Raw genomic sequence first — 18,016 nt, 5'->3', positions numbered from 1 at the left:
GGCCCCTGGAGCCCAGGGAGAGTGTCAGAGACAGTGTCAGGCCCAAATCCTGAGCGAGGATCAGCGGGGCAGGGATCTGTGACTGGGGACTGCTCTCCCACAGAGTCTCATTCTCACCCTGGGAGGTTTTGCCCACCCTGAAGAGGCATGAAGGTGTCCCAGGGCTTGGGGATAGACATGTCCCCATGGCCTCTGCCTCATGGGCCAGGTCCAGGAGGATGCTGAGCTCCTGCCACAGCCATGTGCCTCCCTCTGAAGGGCTACCCTGCCTCCCCACACCTCCCTGCCAGCACTAGTAGCAATAAACCCACTTCCTACGAGTGTGAAAATCAAAAGAAAGCCGGCATTTAATAAAAAGAAAAAAGAGCAGCAGCAGCAGCTGAAGGCCCCTGTTCTGGGTTGCAGCCATCGCCCAGGACCTGCCGCTCTTTGGGAAGCGGGAACCATCCGAGGGAAGCCTCCGGCACTGCTCCGGGTGTTCTGGCATTGTTTTAGCCCCGGACCTGCAGGCCTTTTAACTTGCTTTAATTCCTAACGCTCCCCACCACCACCTTTTTTTTTTTTTGAAGTCTCTTTCCCAAATCTCGGCCGAGTTAATGAAGTTATGTGATCCTATAAATGTTAATTGTCTAAACTTCTTCTCCTCTCTCCCCCCTTTTTTTTTTTTTTTTTTATCTCTCTCCTCCTTGCTGCTTTCTGCTCCACTTGTAATAAAGAAAATATCTTGGCTGGTCTTAGCCAGTTGCTTGGCAACCTCAATAGAAAAAAAGAGAACAGAATGTAACCAATCCCGAGACAACCGAAAGATTTTGGTGACATGTGACCTCTCGGAAAAGGGCAGCCTTAAACTGTCCCTTCTGTCCTTTGCTCTGACCATTAGGGTCTCTCGCCCTCCCCCCTCCCCCGGCTCCTTACACCAATAAATATGGATTAGTGAAATACTTTTTCCCACACTGATGAAAAGCCGGGATTGATCTTTCCACCTCCTTTATCTACCAACCTGACAAGTTTCTAAACAAAATTAAGAGGGAAGAGGCGAAAGGAGCCATCCCGGGTTGGGCGGCCGGGGACGGATCCTGCCCCGCCGTGGGGATGGGGGGTCCCCGACGGGGCGCTGGCGCCGGCTGTGCCGGGCTGGGGTCTGCTCAGCCGCCGGCCGGACCCGCTCTCTGCGTGCCGGGGAGCCCCTCGCGTAGCACCAGCGGGTTAAGAAATAAAACGTAGCTTTTCTGACCCAAAAGGGTAAAAAAATAAAGCCCCAGCCAAGCCCTGCACTCCGCCGATGGGCGTCTGTGTGTCCTGGGGAGACCTGTCCCGCTCCTCACCGCGGAGCCCCAGCTCTCGCGGGCGCCTGGGGAAGTTGTCTGCAAATTTCATCCTGGAAAAAAAAAAAAAACAACACAAACCCACAACATGATGTCATTGGCTTTCTGGTGCATCCCGCCGGCGCCCCTCCACCTGCCGCCGGCCTCCGCTTGGCCATGAGCCTCGGCACGACCACGACGGTCAGCCCGGGCACGGCCGTGAGCCCCGGCACGGTGGTCGCTGATCAGGCTCCCGCCCTCCCGCCGGCCCCCCGGCTCTCGGCTTTCCCAGGCTCCCGGTGCGGTGAATGCCTCTTTCACCAGCAGTTCCCCTCTTCCCAAAAAAGCATCACCTTGCCAGCTCCCTTCCTCCCGCCAGCTGCCAGGAAAAAAAAATTAGGGCAAGGACAGGGAGCGAGAGCAAAACCAATGAACTTGTTTCCAGCTTTTCCTTCGGATCAGCCGTCCAGCACCGGGAGAAAAATATTTGTCCTGTAAAAAAATCCCCTCTCCGTGCAGGCTCCGAGCCCTTCGTCACTGGGACACAGGCTGGAGACGCGGGCTCAGCTCGGCAGCAGAGGACACTGTAAGTTGGGCGTCTACTTAAGGAGTTTCCTGGCTTTTTTTGGGGTGGGGGGGTTTGCCACGGTTTGGGTTTGAGACCCCCAGGGATGGAGGAGGAGGGTCGGGGCAGGGGGAAGTTGCAAAGAGGGGGGTTTGTGGGGGGCACTGGCTGCGAGGTGTGGGCAGGGTGGGCACCGGCGCCGTGCCCGTGCCGGCAGTGGCCGGTGGTGCTGGGCGCCGGCAGCCCCGGAGTGCACAAAGCCCCTTTGAGCGGCTCACAGAGGAGCTGCTCATCCCTCGCCGGCCTCCCGGGAATGGCCCCGGGAGAGGAGAGAAGGACCCTGGCCCTGAACACCCGGGAGGACCAACAGCGCGTGGGGGGGCCTCAGGGCTCTGGGGCTGTGTCCCCCCCGGGTGAGGGATGGCTGAGCCCCAATCCATGGGGTGCCCACAGCCCCTCAGGACGGGCTGGTTCCTGGCCAGCCCCGCTGGCCGGGGAGCCGTGGGGAGCAGGGGGTGCTCCAGCTGTCCCACGTGGGGATGGGGGACTCGCTCCCTCCCATCATGGGTCGTGGTGACACCCATGAAGCCACCAGACTCTGGTCACCGTGGTGGCCAAGGGCAGGGCTGGGGTAGAGGCTGGGATGGAGAGTCTGTTGGGACCAAATGGAACCCAGTGGCACCTGCTGGCACTCGATGGGACTCAGTGGGACCCGATGAGATCCAATGAGACCCGGTGGGACCCGGTGGGCCCTGGCTGCCCTGCTGCCGAGGCCGGCTGGCCAGGCACAATACCACGGCCCTGCTCCTGAGCCGCCGCTGAAGCCCCTTTCCCAGCATCGAGCGCCTTTGTCTCGCCTTTGTGATGGAAAGAGCCCCCCCCTCCTAAATCACGGCCCTGACACCCCCATTGTCTCCTTCCCGGGGAGGTTTGAAACTCTCCCCCCCCCTCCCGAGGTCAGGAATGTGGCCGGTTTCTATTGGGACGGAGGAGCAGGGCTGGGTGGGGGGCTGCAGGGTCACGCCGGCTCGGCGGGTCAACTCGAAAACAAAACCTTTTGAAATACCTACTCTCCATCACTGCCAACATTGTCCCCTGCCAGCGGGGGCCTGGCACGGCCCCTCGACGCCTCCAGCCCGGCCGCTGCCCACCCCAGCGGTCAGCATCTGGGGGGGGACAGAAGGGTATTGTGCCGGAGGGGACAGCTTTGTTTTCGGTCACAGCTGCCCCGGGTTGGGACGGGGACCGATCGTCAGCCCTGCTGGGGGGGGGGAGACGAGGGAGGGGACAGAGGGGACGGGAGCACATGGGTCAGCACGTCGCAGAGGGGACCTGGCCCATCGGGCACCCCTCTGTCGCTGTCCCTCTGAGAGGGGCCAGTGAGGGGGGACAGAGAGCAGCTCCTTGTTGTACCCAGAATGAAGACCCGGGGTGTTGTGGCCTCTCCCTGCCCAGTGGGGCTGGGGCAGCCTGGGCTTGGTCTCCTGCCTCAGTTTCCCCTTGCTGCAGGAGATGTCCCTCTGGCCTTTGACACCCAGAGCCAGGCACTGCAGGTCCTGATGGCAACAAGTGTGGTCCTGCCTGGGGAGAAAACGGACCATTCTGAGGCTGAACCAGCTGTGCCACCCAGGAGGATCAGGATTTTGGCCACTGCAGGGCTTGACCGTGGCTCCAAGCCTGTCAGTGCCTTGCAGGTGGAGCAGAGCATCCCGCATGGACCCAACTCCCTGCTCCCAGCAGGACATGAAGAGGGACCCTGGGAAACCTTCACTCTCCCAGAGTTTTGCAGCCCACCAGGAAAACCCTAGGCTGTCTCCCAATGATAAGAGGGTTGGGAGAGACTGGCAACGTGTCATTGCTCCATTTACAGTGGCATGGATCTCCCTGTCCCCACCAGCCAGGAGGGAATGCTGCTCCTGTCAGCTTCCAGCTCCTCTGGCAGAGCATCTCTTGGGTGGGCCAAAATCCCCCCGGGTGGCCAAAATCCCTCCCAGGATGGCCAAAATCCCCCCAAGATGGCCTAAATCCCCCTGGATTCTTTTCTTTGTGGGAAGAAATGTGCTTTTTGCCTGCTGCAGAAGCAGCCTGCAAGGAGGAGAGCGGAGCGGCGCCATGGATGTGATGGGTTTAGCAGAGACCTGGAAGGAAAACCCAGCTGGGAGGGGAGCACTGGCCTCCTGAGTTACCCAACAGCTGGAAGGTGGTGAAAACAGCTGGAGCAGCTGGAATGGCTGAGGATGAGGGGATTGCAGGGCAGGGCAGGGCATGATGGGTTCACAGGTATTCCCTTGGTTCCAGAGTCCCTGCTGTCCAGGCACCTGCTGTGGGGCTCTGGGGGGGGGGCTCTGTGACTCAGTTTCCCCATTTGGGAACAGGGCTGGAGTTTTGAGGCTGGATGGGGTCTGGAGGGGACAGCATCACTTGGCCAGTGTGGGAGTGGGGACCCTTGGGGGCACCATGGGCCGAGGCAGCCAGTTGCTCGGGTCCCCGAGGTGTTTTTTCTGGTAAAATAAGATCAATGAAAACTGGTGGTGGCTGAGGGACTTGTACCAGCCCCCAGCCATAAACACGCACACAGAATCTCTGCCTTTGTATATACATATATAATGTATCTACACACACATCTCTTCATATATTTGCTTTTTGCAACCAAGGTTGAGCCTTTTAAAGCAGAAAAATATGGCGTTTGAGGAACCTGAATGTTTTCAAAGGCTTTGCTGAAAATCCCAGAAAATTTTAAGGAAGTGGTGGAGAGAGGCAGGAGGGAGGTGGCCAAAAACCTCAGCCCTGGGTCCAAAAGCAACTCTTTCCTGTAAAAAAAGAAAACATACTCCTGTAAATGTTGCACAGCGCTGCTGTTTGCCCAGTGCTGTGGGGTTGGGAAGGTGCTTTTCCAGGCGGGATGCTTGAAGGCCTGGTGTTGTCTCTGTGTTACAGGTGTCACCATGAGTCCATTGAGCCACGAAGGATGTCCTGAGCCCTGTGGGGACATCCTGGGCCCTTTGGGGATGCTCTGGGTCCTGTGGAGATCTACCACCCACCTTCCAGTGCTGCTCCTGGGACACAGGGGCTGCCACAGCCCTGTGCTAGAGTGGCAGGGATGGAGGTGCTGAGCTGCAGTTGTCACCTCAGGGACCACACAGCAGGTGCCCTGGCAGGTAACCTCTATGTTTCCCTTCTCCTCAAGCTTGCCTGTGTTTTTTTTTCCCATTGCATGCCCAGAGCTGCTTGTAAGGTGCCACTTTGGTCACAGTGGGCTCCGAGGGTTTGTTGTGAGCCCTGCAGCAGCCGGGCTGTGGGGGGAAGGCCGGATGCAAAGTCAGGGATAACTCTGACCCCAGCTGAGCTTGCAAGGACAGGCACAGGATGCTCCATCCCTCTGCCAGTCCCAGCCCATCTTTGTGCACGTTGCACTGTCCTGTGCCTCGGTTTCCCTATGTAAGGATGCACTGGCAGCCCCCCCTTTCCTGTGCCTGCCTGGGGGGTGGTGGGGCTGTGGGAAGAGCAGTCTCTCCCTCTCTCCCTCTCCTCTGGAGCCCACAGCTGGGGAATCAGCGAGGGCTGTGCCAGGGCAGCGGGGCTGTGGCTGTGCTTGGGTGGTTGAACTGCGTGGGGACAGGGATGTTGCATCCCCAGGGCAGGGGACGGAGGGGGCTGAGCACAGGGGGGGATTGCTGGGAAAAGTTTGCTGGCAGCAGCCAGGAGTTGCTCTTACTCACAGAGCAGCACCTCAGGGCTGGTTCCTGCCTGGAATAGGGCACATCCAGGCTCAGCCACCTCACCCCCGGGGTGGTGTAAGGTGTCTGCAGGGCTTCATCCCAGTCTGTCAGCTGGGAACTGCTCTGCTTGGCCCCTCTGGGAGCCAAACCTCTCAAAATCCTGTTGTATCCAGAGGTGAAATCCCTCTCTGCCCTTCAGGGGGTGCTGAGGGCAGGGTAGGGTCATCTGTGACCCCTGGAGAGGATGCAGGGATGGAGGGATGTGGGGATGCAGGGATGAAAAAGGGAAGGGATATAGGGATGAAGAGAGGAAGGGATGTAGGGATGAAGGGATGCAGGATGAAGAAGGGAAGGGAGGCAAGAACGGAGGGACGTAAGGATGTGGGGATGCAGGGGCGGTGGGATGCAGGGATGAAGAAGGGCAGGGAGGGAGGGCTGCGGGCACGGGGGGATCAGATCTGTGTCGGGCGGACCCTGGAGTCCCCGGCTCCCCGCCGAGCTCCCGCTCCGGCCGTGCGGCGGCGCCGGGAGGTGGCAGCAGCGGCCGAGCGCGAGGCCGCGCTGCGGGGGGAGATGCGGGGGGGGTGTCCCCGCGGGACGGGGGGGCCGCGAGCCCCGCGGGCATCCCCGCACTCTGCGGCTCTTCCTCCGCCTTCACCCCTTCCCGGGCCGCGGGCCGTACTCGGGGGTTCCGGAGGAGGAGAGCGGGACTGCCCCTCGCCCAGCCCACCCAGGGGGATGCACACGGGTGAGGTCCGGGCACGGGAGGGGGCCGGACACGAACACGGGTGGGTCCGGCTGTGCTGGGCTCCTGGATTCCTGCCCCTTCCCGCAGCTCCTCCACGGCCGGGGAGCGCCCGGCCGCGCTGGCACCGAGCCCTTCCCGAAATAGTTGTCCAAGCCGGGGCTGTAAACAGCGTTTCTCTCACCGGCAGCCACCACCGGGTCCTGTGGGGCTCCCCGTGTCCCCTCCACCCTCTCTGTTGCTTCTTTTAGGTGTTCCTGGATTGTTGACTTCCCGACCCCTCTGCTGCACCCTGATGGAGCCCCCCCGGAGGGCCCTGGGATCGGGGGGACATGGGGAGCCATGGAGAGCAGCCCCCTGGGGCTGCCCCCCTTCTGCTGCGGGTGGGAACCGGTTTGGCCACGTGTGGCATCCACTGGCCCCTCACCAGGGCTCCGGTGCCACCACAGTGAGGGGTGCCCAGCATTACTGGGGTGGGGCACAGAGTTATTGCTCGGCGGGATGTGACCTCCTCCAGGCCTGCGCTTGCTCCGGGAGCTGACAGCTCTATTTATGGGTTGGGTGGAAAACCAGAGGGTTTGGTCAAACGTCCCACAGGCTCAGGGCCTGCCCCTGCCCGCGGCTCAGACATGTCACAGGCACGCCTGGGGGGCTGCAAATGGTCAGCCACGGGGGACGGCCTGGGAGGGACACGGCTGGGTGGGGTGGGCTGCCTTAGCTGGTCATGGGGACAGCCGTGAGCCCACCCAGCCACAGCTCACCCTGGCCACAAGCCACCCTCAGCCACAACCCTCCTCTGGCCATGATCCCCCTGGCCATGATCTCCCCGGCCACGATGCCCTCGGCCACCAGCGCCCCTGGTCATGTTCCCCTCAGCCACGAGTCCCCTCATCCGCTTGTTCACCCACCCACACCGTGCGGGCACCGGGGGCACCCGGACCGGGGGCACACGGAGATGCCCAGGAGCATCCTCGGGGCGGGGGTCCCGGGGTACCCTCCGGCCTCTCACCCCCCCTCGCCGTGGGCTGTGCGGGGCTCTGCACCGATTACAGGCTGTATTTAAGGAAACCCGACCCAAACCCGCCCCCGGGGCTCGAGGAGGCGGCGGGGCCGGGCCGGGGGCGGGGGCGGGGGGTGCGCTGAGCTCGGCGGGTCCCAGCCCGCCCCTTCCCCGCCCGCCGCCGCCGCCATGGGCGCCGCGGGGCCGCTCTGCGCCCTGTTCCTGCTGCTGGGCACCGGGACCGGCACCGGGACCGGCACCGGGGCGGCCCCACCGCGAGTGGTGCTCGCTCTCCTGGCCCGGAACGCGCAGCACTCGCTGCCGCACTGCCTGGGAGCCCTGGAACGCTTGGACTATCCCGCGGGGAGCATCGCCCTGTGGTGAGGGAGCGGGGACCCCCGGGGGGAGCCGGGACCCCGCGGTGCGGGGGGTAGCAGGGATCCGAGGGGAGGAGGGGGCTGTGCGGGAATGGGGACCCCGCGGAGAGCCGGGATGCTGGAGTTACAGGGATCACGGGGGGAATGGGGATGCTTGGGGGGAACGGGGGTCTTGGGGGATAAGGGAGACTATGGTGGGAATGGGGAGCCGAAGATAGCAGGGACCCAAAGGACAATGGAGTGGGGGGAACTGGAGTAGGGGGACTGGAAGCTCGGAGTGATCGTGGAGTAAGGGGGGCCTGCATAGAGAGATCAGAGATCTGAGGGAATGGGTGCCTGTGGGGGAATGGAGACCCTGAGGGGACAGGGACACCCGGGAGGAACAGGGATCCCGGTGGTAGCAGCCCCGCCATCCCCAAAGGGTGAGGGGTGGCTCTGCCCCCGGTGTGGGACCCATCAGGGACCTTAGAGGGGCTGTGGCTGCCCCGCGGCGAGGGGGCAGGACCCCCACCTTTCCTCTGAGGAAGCTGTGGGGCTGGTGAGGGAGCCCTGGGCTCGGGAGGTTCTGCATCCTCAGGGACCTGCCTTCCCCCTCCCTGCAGGGCTCAACCCCAGCCCCCCTTCTCCACAGACACCCCCAAACCCCCTTTTACTATGCTGGAGGGGGTGGCTGGGGGAGGAATCCCCCCGTCCCTCCTCTTGGTCGCGCCGCCGCCGCCGTCTCTCGCCTGAGCTTGTCGGAAACTTTTCTGCAGCTGCTTTTGCGGGGAGCTGAGGCGGGGGCTGGCGGGGGGTGGGGGGGTCCTGATAGGGGTGGCTGGGTTGGGGAGGGGGCAGCTGCCGGCAGGGGAAGAACGGGTGGAACTTGCCTTTGCCCTCTGCACCCCCGGGAACCCCCAGCCCCAAGACCCCGCGGGGTGTTTCAAGAGCAGCCTGTGGATCTGTGTGTGTGGGGGTTAGAAATGCCGCCTTGTGCCCTGTGTCCCAGGGGATCCCTGTGACATCAGTGCCCAGAGGGTGGCTCAGGGCTCTTTGAAAGGTCGAGAGTGCCAGGGAGTGTGGGGACTTGGGGGTTGCCCCAGTGCAAGGTGGGTTCAGCCCTGTCTGGGCTCGAGCCTCTGTGAACATTGTTGTGAGGTTGTTTGGAGATTTGGGAATGGCGACGGTGCACGGCAGAGGGAAGGTTTGGGGAAGGGGATGTTTTGGTGCCTGTTGGGTCCTTTTCTCTGGCTGCTGGAACAGCAGGGTGCACAGGGGAGCAGTGGGGTTCAGGGGCAGGGGGATGACATTTCTGTGCTCCGAGGCTCACGGTGGGCAGCCATAGGGCTGGGATGGGGAGAGCATGTCCGAGGCTGCCACTGGGCTGCAGAGACGGGGGTTGAGAGCCATGGGACAGCCTCGCTGGCGGCACCACCGGGAAAGAAATTACCCGTTGGCTTTCCCCCTTCTGCCCGTGCAGCCTCAGTTCCTTCAAATTACATGTTATGTTCCCAAGCAAATCCGTCGCTGGCTCAGTCTTTTTGTCTCTGGGAGCACTTCTAGTGCAGGGTGGGTCCTGGTTGTCCCTTGGCGGGGACCCCCAGGGGCTGATGTCTCCTCACCCCAGGTGTGCGACAGACCACAACTCGGACAACACCACGGCGATGCTGCAGGAGTGGCTGGGGGCCGTGGGGAAGGACTATCACTCGGTGTACTGGAAGATGCAGGAGGAACCCAGGTGAGGCTGGGGGAGTGCTGAGGGAGCCAGGTGTGGGCTACGAGAGGCTCCTGGAGCAGCATCCCCCACCCCGGCTGGGGATGCTGCCAGGAGGAGGAGGGAGGCAGAGCGAGGCTGACTCAGCCTGGCGGCACGAATGGCCTGCACTGAGTTTGTGCGTTCCCGGCGGGCGGGGTTAACCCTTGCCTCCCCCCGCCCAGCTCCTACCCCGACGAGCTCGGACCCAAGCACTGGAGCGACAAACGCTATGAAAACCTGATGAGGCTGAAGCAGGAAGCGCTCACCTATGCCCGGGAGCAGCAGGCAGACTACATCCTAGTAAGGGACATGGGGCTCTGGTGGGGTGGGGGCTGAAGTGGGCATCTCCACATCTCCAGAACCTGTGACATCCCCCCAGTTTATGGACACTGACAGCATCCTGACCGACAACCAGACACTCAAGTTTCTTATGGCACAGAACAAGTCGGTGGTGGCCCCCATGCTGGACTCGCAGACCTTCTACTCCAACTTCTGGTGTGGCATCACACCCCAGGTACGTCCCTGGAAATCCCTGAGGAATGAGACACCCCCATGGCAGAGGAGCCCCCTGCCATGGAGGTGTCACACCAGCGTGCCACAGGGCTACTACCGCCGGACAGCCGACTACTTCCCCACCAAGAACCGGCAGCGGGTGGGCTGCTTCCCCGTCCCCATGGTCTATGCCACCTTCCTGATCGACCTGCGGAAGGAGGAGACGTCGCGGTTGGCTTTCTACCCACCCCATCCCAACTACACCTGGGCCTTCGACGACATCATCGTCTTTGCCTACTCCTGCCAGGCGGCCGGTGAGGGTGATGGGGGGCTGGGGGGGTGCAGGGGCTTGGGGGGGCTGTGGTGCTCACCCGTCCCACCTGGCAGGCGCTGAGGTCCATGTGTGCAACCAGCACCACTTTGGCTACATCAATGTCCCCGTGAAGGCCCACCAGACGCTGGAGGATGAACGTGCCAACTTTGTGCACCTCATGCTGGAGGCCATGGGTGAGTGCCCGCGGGCAGAGGGGTCCTGGAGCCATCCAGATCCCAACAGGGCTGTCAGCCCCAACTCCCCACCAGGGGAATCTGGGCTCCACCAAAGGGGTGTCCCCTCTCTCCACAGTGGATGGCCCCCCCATGCAGCGCTCTAGGCACATTTCCCTCCTCCCCAGACCGCTCACGAAAATAGGATTTGATGAAGTAAGTGCCCAACGGACCCCCTTATGTCTCCCTGTCTGTCCCTCTGCTTGCACCCATCCATGGCAAAGCCCGAGCCCCTGTCCCCATCCTGCAGTAGTTAGGCAGGCTGTGTGTCCTCCTGTGACAATATGCCCCCTTGGTGGGGGTCTCCCTTCTCCTCCCCAGATCTTCCTGATCAACCTGGTGCGGAGGCCGGACCGGCGCCAACGGATGCTGGCATCCCTGCAGGAGCTGGAGATCCTCCCACGGGTGGTGGATGCTGTGGATGGCAGGTGACCACGGGGGGATCACTTGGCCATCCCCCCACTGTCACTCTGGGGAGGGGACGGGGGTTGGCTGGTGGGGACACCTCGCTGATGCAGCCCCTCGCCTTGCAGCACCCTCAACAGCAGCGACATCAAGGTGCTGGGGGTGGACCTGCTCCCTGGGTACTACGATCCCTTCTCCGGCCGCACGCTCACCAAGGGCGAGGTCGGCTGCTTCCTCAGCCACTACAACATCTGGAAGGAGGTATGGGGCCACGGGGGACATGAGGTCCCTACAGGGGTAGGGACCCTGTGAGCATCACAGGAGGACTTGGGGAGAGGAGTGTCCTGCAGGGTGAGTGGCACCAATATGTCCCAGAGCAGCACTGGGATGGGTTTGCACCTCTGCCCCCTCTCCCAGATCGTGTCCCGGGGGCTGGAGCGGTCGGTGGTCTTCGAGGACGATGTGCGCTTTGAGGCCGCCTTCCCTGCACGGCTGCAGCGGCTGATGGACGAGCTGGAGCGGGCACAGCAGGACTGGGACCTCATGTAGGTGCTGGGCCCAGGGGGGATGTGGGATGGGGGTCCCCAGGGCTGGCTCTTACGGCTTGCTGGTCCACCCCACAGCTACCTGGGGAGGAAGCAGGTGAACGATGAGGATGAGGCGCCCGTGGAGGGTGTGCGGAACCTGGTGGTGGCTGGGTACTCGTACTGGACACTGGCCTACGCCATCTCCCTCCGCGGGGCACAGAAGCTGCTGGCCACCAAGCCCCTCTCCAAAATGCTGCCGGTGGATGAGTATCTGCCCATCATGTATGACAAGCACCCCAAGTAAGGAGCAAGGGGTGCAGGAGGGTGCTGGCATGGCCATGGTGGGGAGGGAGCATGTGTTTCTTCTCCTCTGTCACCATCCCACCCGGTTGCCCCCCCTCAGCATTACTCATGTTGGAGGAAAACATCTGTAGCATGAGCTCATTCCCTGCCGGCCTCTGCCTGGCCACCGGCCTCTGGAAAATGGCCCCCTGCCAGCACGGGGTGGGGGAACAGGGCTGGAGCTGAGGCTCAGTGCGGGCCCTGCACGGGGGTCTTGGCCCCATGGCAAGGAGGGAGCAGCCCCTGTACCCTGGTACTGGGGGGCTGTGTGGTCCTCTACCCCTGGTTGTGGGTTTCAGGCACTTGCACTCCCCTCTCTGTGGTGGGTGTCACCGGTAAGGCTGTGTCTGGGGAGGGGGAGGCATTTTGGGGGTGGGCGAGCACTGGTGTCTGGGTATGCTGTGAGAGAGGGAGGTGAGAAAGCCAGGATGGAGAAACACAGGGGTCAGGCGTGTAAAAGGCAGCTGGAGGTGGATGGAGGGGCGGATTAGTGCTCTGGATATGCACCAGGAGCAGCTGGAAGTCCCATGCGTGTGGGGATAACAGCACCAGACAGCCCTGGCCCTGGGCCAGCCGGATGCTGTGCCAGAGGCCCCCTCCATGCCAGAGCTGGCCCTGTGCCACCAAGACTAGTGGGGAGAGATGGGTCCTGGCCCCTTTGCAGTCCCTCCACAATCCCTGTCCAGCCAGGCTCTGCAGGCAACAGTGGCACGGAGCAGCCAACTACTCAGCTGCCTTCCCCAGCCCCACTGCCTGATGTCCCTCCCCATTCCCTGCCCTCCATGGAGCCTTTCCAGGGTGGTCGGTATGGTTCTCCCAGTGCTTTTTCTTCTCTGTGCCTTGCTCTGTAAGCCAGTTTCTTCCCTCGGGTCTGTTCCACTTTCCCTAGCGAGGATTACAAGCGGCACTTCTCCCCCCGGGACTTGCTGGTGTTTTCGGCTCACCCGCTCCTGGTTTATCCCACCCACTATGCTGGGGACAGCAACTGGCTGAGTGACACTGAGACCTCCACCATCTGGGATGATGATACCAAGAAGACGGACTGGGCTGGCTCACAGAAGACCCTGCGGGACTCACGGGGCAGCGCCGGCCACCTCCGCTCCACTGCCCACGACGAGCTCTGATGGTGAGCAGGGCTGTGGGACCTGGGCACGGGGGACAGAGCATCTGAGGAGCATCTGTGAGCCCCCTGTTTGGATGTGTCCTGCATGCCTGGTTTCTTCTTGCCATGTGGCAGCAGCTCTCCCCATCGAAGCACTGGGAAAGAGATGGGACTGTCTATTCCAGGTGGGGAAAGGGATGGGGACACACATGTCCCATGTGGGGCTGCAGAGGACCAGGGAACCAGGTCTTACTGCTTCCCAACCCCTCAAATGAGGAAGGGACAATGCTCCTCCTCCTGCTGCAAGTCACCTCAGCTGGGAGAGCTGGGAGTATCTCCCAGGGGAACGTTTCACCCCAGCACTACTTGCTGCCTGCAAAAGCAGGTCTCCCTGGGGCTGCATCTCCGTGCAGGCAGGTGAGATGCACAGGGCTCAGCACTGGCTCAGCCCCGGGGCAGCATGGCCATGGTTAACGCTGGGTCAGACTTTCCCTGTCTGAGGTTGCTTGTCCTGGCAGCAGAGCCACCCCAGGAGCTGCCAGAAGACCGGGGGAGGCTGGAAAACAGCCCTCCAGCCGCCTCGGCTGCAGGCGTGAACGCGTCGGGGCTGCTCCAGCCGTGACCGCTAACGTCTGTGTTGTGCCTCCCAGGGATGAGGGATCGTGACCCAGCTGGGAGCACCGCGGGCCTGATCCTGCCCGCTCCTACTTGAGAGATGCAGTTGCCCTGGACAGACCCCCACGGGGTTCTTTGAATCTGACTGTGACAAATCCAACCTAAGGCAGGATTTGCCCCAGGAGAGCCTTTCCCTGCCAGGTGGAGTGACCAGCCAAGCGCTGTCTCTGCTGAGGACATGTCTCCAGGACTGCCCTGAGTGATGCCAACTCTGCCACCAGCTTGGACTTTGGGGAGTGCTTTTCAGGCTGGGGGCTGGCTCCTGCAGTGGCACACGTGGCCTCCTGCCACTGACTGGGTTGTCCCTCGTGCCATGTCTGGGCTGAAGCACAGGGAGGATTAAAGCAGACTGTGATTGAGCTGACGTGCAGGGTGCTGGCATCGCCCCATGTCCCCAGAGCGTTATCCCATCAGGGTCACCTCGGAGCTGCAGGGACAAGGGTCTGCAGTTCCCTCATCCAGGAATTCCTTTGGAAGTGAAATCCATAAGCGGGAAAGGGTGAGGAAGGGATGGCAGGTTGGGAACACCTTTGCTTCCCTGCCTGTCCCCTGGTCGCAGTGCTCTGGGAGCAGCTCAGGAACTGGGGATGGAGCAGAGGAAGGTCTGGTGCCAGCTGGAGCAGAAGATGGAAGTGGCAGTAGTGCTGCGGTGCACGTCGCCCAGCAAGGGTCCTGGTGCTTGTTCCAGTGCCCGCTGGGACTCAGGCGAGGAGCTGCCCGTGCTGGGGGTCTTGGTACTATCGGGGTACAGAGCTGGGCAGGATGTGCCAGCAGAGCCCAGGGCTCTGGGACATGGCAGTGCTGGGTACCCACTGCCTCTCAGACTGCCCTCTCCACCATGAGACTGCAACGGGTCTGGGAGGAGGAGCCAGAACTGCAGCTGTTGGAAACTCCAGGGTTTTGGCTTAAAACCACTGAACTCAAAACACCGTGAGGCCAGCCCTGAAACTTGCTGCAGCTCAGTGGGAGCAGCACGCTATGAGATTCTAGGTCACTTGTGCTTGCCGTGGTTTCTCAACAGAAGTGACTCTGGACCCTATGGAAGTTGCTCCCATTGCTCCCCACTTCCCATTGGAAGCATCCCTCCAGCGTGGGCTGTTGGAACAGGGGTGGGAACATGGGTTTGAGCTGCAGTGCCAGGGATGACTCGAGCTCAGCAGGCGGCATGCGGAAGAGAGGCAGGAGCAGGGCAGAGTTGGGACAAGGATTTATTTAATTTCTGTGCCAAACTGCTGTGGAGCCACCGCAGGGATCTTAGTGGGACATGAGCCGCCCAGATCTGGGCTGGGACAGAGGGGGCTGTCCCAGAGCCTGGCAGGGCCAGCTCTGCTCTGCACCATGGTCCCTCTGGAGAGCCACAGTGCTCTGTCCATGGGCCACGCAGGTCCCCAGGGGTTCCTGTCAGCCCCTGTCTCCCACAGGCGCTCGGCTCTGGATGTGCTCCAGAAGGCAGGTCACTGCCTGGGCCAGGACCTGCTCCAGCTTCTCCTGCTCTCCAGTGCTGAATGGAGCCAGGACGTAGCTGGACACTGTCACTGCACCCTCTGGCCGCCCGATGCCGATCCGGAGCCGGGTCATCTCCTGCAGAGGAAGGAGGAGAGCTGAAGGAGCTGCCCCTCAAGGGCTGAGACAGAGCTGGGCAAGGGCACAATGCTGAGAGTGGGGCTGGGCAGCGAGGGAGCAGCTCCTCATGTTTTCCAGGTGGTTTTGAGTGCTTGCTCCAAGAAACATGATTTTGGAAGAGGCTTTTGCTGGGCTGTGTTGAGATTTCAGGCTCCTGCCAGGCCTGGCAGAGCTGCTCAAACTAATTGTTTCCATGTCCTCCACAGCAGCCAAACAGACATCAGCCCTCAGGGAAGGAGGGGAAGGAGAAAAGGGGAGAGAAGGAGCAGCAGCTTGTCAGAAAAATGGGAGTGGGGAGACAAGCCATGCATTGAAGTGAGGGCAGGATTGATCCCATTCCACCGAGGCCCACTCACGCTGGAGTGCAAAGCACTGATGCAGGACTGGACCCCGTTGTGTCCCCTTGGGAAAGAAGGAGAAAACCCATGGTTAGTCTGCAAAAGTTCCCCCCCAACTCTTGGGGTCTCCTGCTGCAGGGATATGGGGCTGTGGTCCCAGCCAGGAGCTGCAGTCTCCATGCCCTGCCTCTGCAGGAACATCCAGACCTGGGGGCTCAGAGCAGCCGACTGGGGGGCACAAGGGAAGCAGGGCTGGGACAGCACGTTCTGTGTGTCTCAGTTCTCACTGCAGCTGGTAAGTGTTTGTGTGACTGAGTGCTGGGGCCCAGCACCATCCCTGCCCATCCCACAGTGGAAGATTTCCTGGGTTAAATGTCTCCAGGCTGACCCACGAGCTGGCACTGGGCAGGCACAGCGCTATAAAAAGCCCATGTGGTGCAGCCGATGGGCTGGATCCAGCCCACAGCTGCTTCCAGGAGGCTCCCTGCCCTCCCTGCCAGGGTAGGAACTGGGAGGCTGCCCAAACAGCCAGATGTTGCCTCTGCAATGGATTGACGCTGGGGCTGAAAACACTGCAAGGCTGGTGGGACAGGGCCAGGAACAGCCCATGTGCCTGTGAGGGCATATTAAAGCCTCAAACCATCTCATACAGAGCTGGGGACACCCCATACCTTGCGCTGCCTCCCAGCTTGATCGCCACCTTGCCCAGGGCCTTGTCCAGGTCATCGTGAACCAGGTAAATGTCTTCTGGGCCAAGGTTGTAGATCTCAGCTTTAGAAACAGAAATACAACCCAAGGAATGAGGGGAAGACACCAGTCCCTGACACTGCAGGGTGGGGCTGCAGTGACCCGTGCAGGGCAAGGGGGCAGCAGGGCTGTGACAGGGGCTGGTGACCCAGGGGGGTGACCCAGCCGCTCACCGGCACTGGCGACACTGAGCCCGTTGAGGTTCATGAACCTCCGCGGCTTGAGCAGCACCAACTCCAGGCCGTGGGCTGTGGCCAGGGCCACGTCGGCGCAGCACCGTCTGTCCACTCGCCAGCCATCAGCCACCGCCAGCTGCCGGGCCAGCCTGTCCAGCACCACCATGCCCACGCTGTGCCGCGTCCCACACAGCCCGTAGTTGCCCAGGCCGGCCACCTGCCCAACAGGCATCAACAGGGCTCTGATGGGCTGCCAAGAGCCCCTGCACGGGCCCGATCCACCCCTTCAGCCCCGCTCCCCCCACAGTCCCCGCGGCTGGCTGGGTCCTCTCAGCCCGAATCCCCCCGGTGTTCCGCTCACAGCCCCGACGCCCCTCGTTCCTCACCAGCCCCGCTCCCCCCGCAGTGCTCGCCTCACATCCCCGCTCCCATCACATCCCCTCTCCCATCACATCCCCTCTCCCATCACATCCCCTCTCCCATCACATCCCCTCTCCCATCACATCCCCTCTCCCATCACAGCCCCTCTCCCATCACAGCCCCGCTCCCATCACAGCCCCGCTCCCATCACAGCCCCGCTCCCATCACAGCCCCGCTCCCATCACAGCCCTGCTCCCCTCACATCCCCGTTCCCCTCACAGCCCTGGTCCCCTTTCAACCCCGTTCCGCCCACAGCCCTGATCACCCCGGTGCTCCCCTCTCCGTCCCGTTCCCCCCACTCCCCTCAAAGCCCCGTTCCCCCCGCTCCCCCCTCACGCCCCCGGCCCCGCCCCCACCATGGCGCGCGGCCCCGCCAGTCCCGCGAGCGCCCGCGCGCGCCCCACGAGCTCCGCCGCCAGCATCGCCCCTCCCGTCCCCTCCCGCGTGACGTCACAACCAGCGCGCCACTCAACGCCCACCCCGCCCCGCGCCGCCATCTTGGTTACGGGCACCGGCGCCATCTTTCTTGAGGGCGGCGGGGCGGTGTCGGGGGCGGTGTCGCTGCTGGGGCGGGGCCGGCGCTGGGATAAAGGCCCAGAAGTCCGCTGGTCGTGCTGTGGATGGGGCGTGGGTTTCGGCGCCGCGGGACAGAGAGGTGAAGGCCGGCATGGTCCCTGTGGAGGGTCCCCGGGGGCCTCACAGGAGCAGTGAGTGCCCAGGACTGGCCTCCTGGTTTGTGTGTTCTGTCCCTGCTGCCGTGGCGGCCCTAGGGGTACGGCTGGATAGGGGGACACATCACCCCTCGCCTTCCCCAGCCCCCCTCCAGCCCTGGGCGGCTCCCGGTCCTGTCCAGCGGGGCAGAGCTTCCTTCCAGGGCACTGTGACTCCCCCAGCCCAGCAGCACATCCCTGGGCTGCACTTACTGCTCTTCTCTCCACAGCTGGCAGAAAGGGATGGAATTCTCCTCCCGTGGCCAGCGGGAGGGAGCCATCTCCTGCTATTCAAAAGCCATCGACCTGGATCTGTGGTGGGTAAAAGGTCCCCAGAAGGCTTAGGATTCACCAGGCTGGGAGCTGGAAAAGGTGGGCAGCACCATTAAGGCTGGCTGTCACATGGGCATCGGGCTTCAGGATGCTGTTAGCCTCTGACCCGAGGTTCTCCCTTGGGTTCCCCCTTGC

General features: G+C 62.5%; 2 protein-coding genes across 3 annotated transcripts; one reads left to right on the top strand and one right to left on the bottom strand.

Annotated features, from left to right (window-relative positions):
- Positions 1–1,586: 1,586 nt before the first annotated feature.
- On the top strand, positions 1,587–13,898 carry CERCAM (cerebral endothelial cell adhesion molecule). Of its 2 annotated transcripts, XM_027687871.1 has the most exons (14): positions 1,587–1,890; positions 4,807–5,027; positions 9,317–9,427; positions 9,628–9,745; positions 9,825–9,959; positions 10,047–10,251; positions 10,325–10,444; positions 10,563–10,639; positions 10,805–10,911; positions 11,017–11,149; positions 11,306–11,433; positions 11,512–11,715; positions 12,647–12,883; positions 13,510–13,898. In XM_027687871.1, exons 3-13 carry the CDS (start codon positions 9,354–9,356, stop codon positions 12,879–12,881), a joined length of 1,536 nt encoding a protein of 511 aa, XP_027543672.1. In that variant the 5' UTR covers positions 1,587–1,890; positions 4,807–5,027; positions 9,317–9,353; the 3' UTR covers positions 12,882–12,883; positions 13,510–13,898. The 2 variants fall into 2 exon arrangements, with proteins under 2 accessions (XP_027543672.1, XP_027543671.1); XM_027687870.1 differs by lacking the exons at positions 1,587–1,890; positions 4,807–5,027 and adding an exon at positions 7,542–7,713.
- Positions 13,899–14,726: 828 nt separating this feature from the next.
- PTRH1 (peptidyl-tRNA hydrolase 1 homolog) lies at positions 14,727–16,766 on the bottom strand. Its single transcript, XM_027687872.1, has 4 exons — positions 16,416–16,766; positions 16,167–16,266; positions 15,514–15,559; positions 14,727–15,115 (listed from the first exon to the last, which is right to left on the bottom strand). The coding sequence occupies exons 1-4, from the start codon at positions 16,648–16,650 to the stop codon at positions 14,936–14,938; spliced, it is 561 nt and encodes a 186-aa protein (XP_027543673.1). The 5' UTR covers positions 16,651–16,766; the 3' UTR covers positions 14,727–14,935.
- Between the last annotated feature and the right edge of the window lie 1,250 nt (positions 16,767–18,016).

The sequence above is a fragment of the Neopelma chrysocephalum genome, unplaced genomic scaffold (assembly GCF_003984885.1).
Source record: "Neopelma chrysocephalum unplaced genomic scaffold, ASM398488v2 Primary Assembly neopelma1_74, whole genome shotgun sequence".
Taxonomy (NCBI): domain Eukaryota; kingdom Metazoa; phylum Chordata; class Aves; order Passeriformes; family Pipridae; genus Neopelma; species Neopelma chrysocephalum.
This window is presented reverse-complemented; position numbering and strand designations above follow the sequence as displayed.

Bases quoted from the DNA above. Each gene is read 5' to 3' on its own strand.
- CERCAM (XM_027687871.1), top strand. From the start codon at position 9,354: ATGCTGCAGGAGTGGCTGGGGGCCGTGGGGAAGGACTATCACTCGGTG. The intron at 9,960-10,046 runs GTACGTCCCTGG...AGCGTGCCACAG, and splicing joins GGTGTGGCATCACACCCCAG to GGCTACTACCGCCGGACAGC. The intron at 10,912-11,016 runs GTGACCACGGGG...CTCGCCTTGCAG, and splicing joins GTGGATGCTGTGGATGGCAG to CACCCTCAACAGCAGCGACA.
- PTRH1 (XM_027687872.1), bottom strand. From the start codon at position 16,650: ATGCCTGTTGGGCAGGTGGCCGGCCTGGGCAACTACGGGCTGTGTGGG. The intron at 15,560-16,166 runs GTATGGGGTGTC...TTCTTTCCCAAG, and splicing joins AAGCTGGGAGGCAGCGCAAG to GGGACACAACGGGGTCCAGT. The intron at 15,116-15,513 runs GTGAGTGGGCCT...CTTCCTCTGCAG, and splicing joins TCAGTGCTTTGCACTCCAGC to GAGATGACCCGGCTCCGGAT.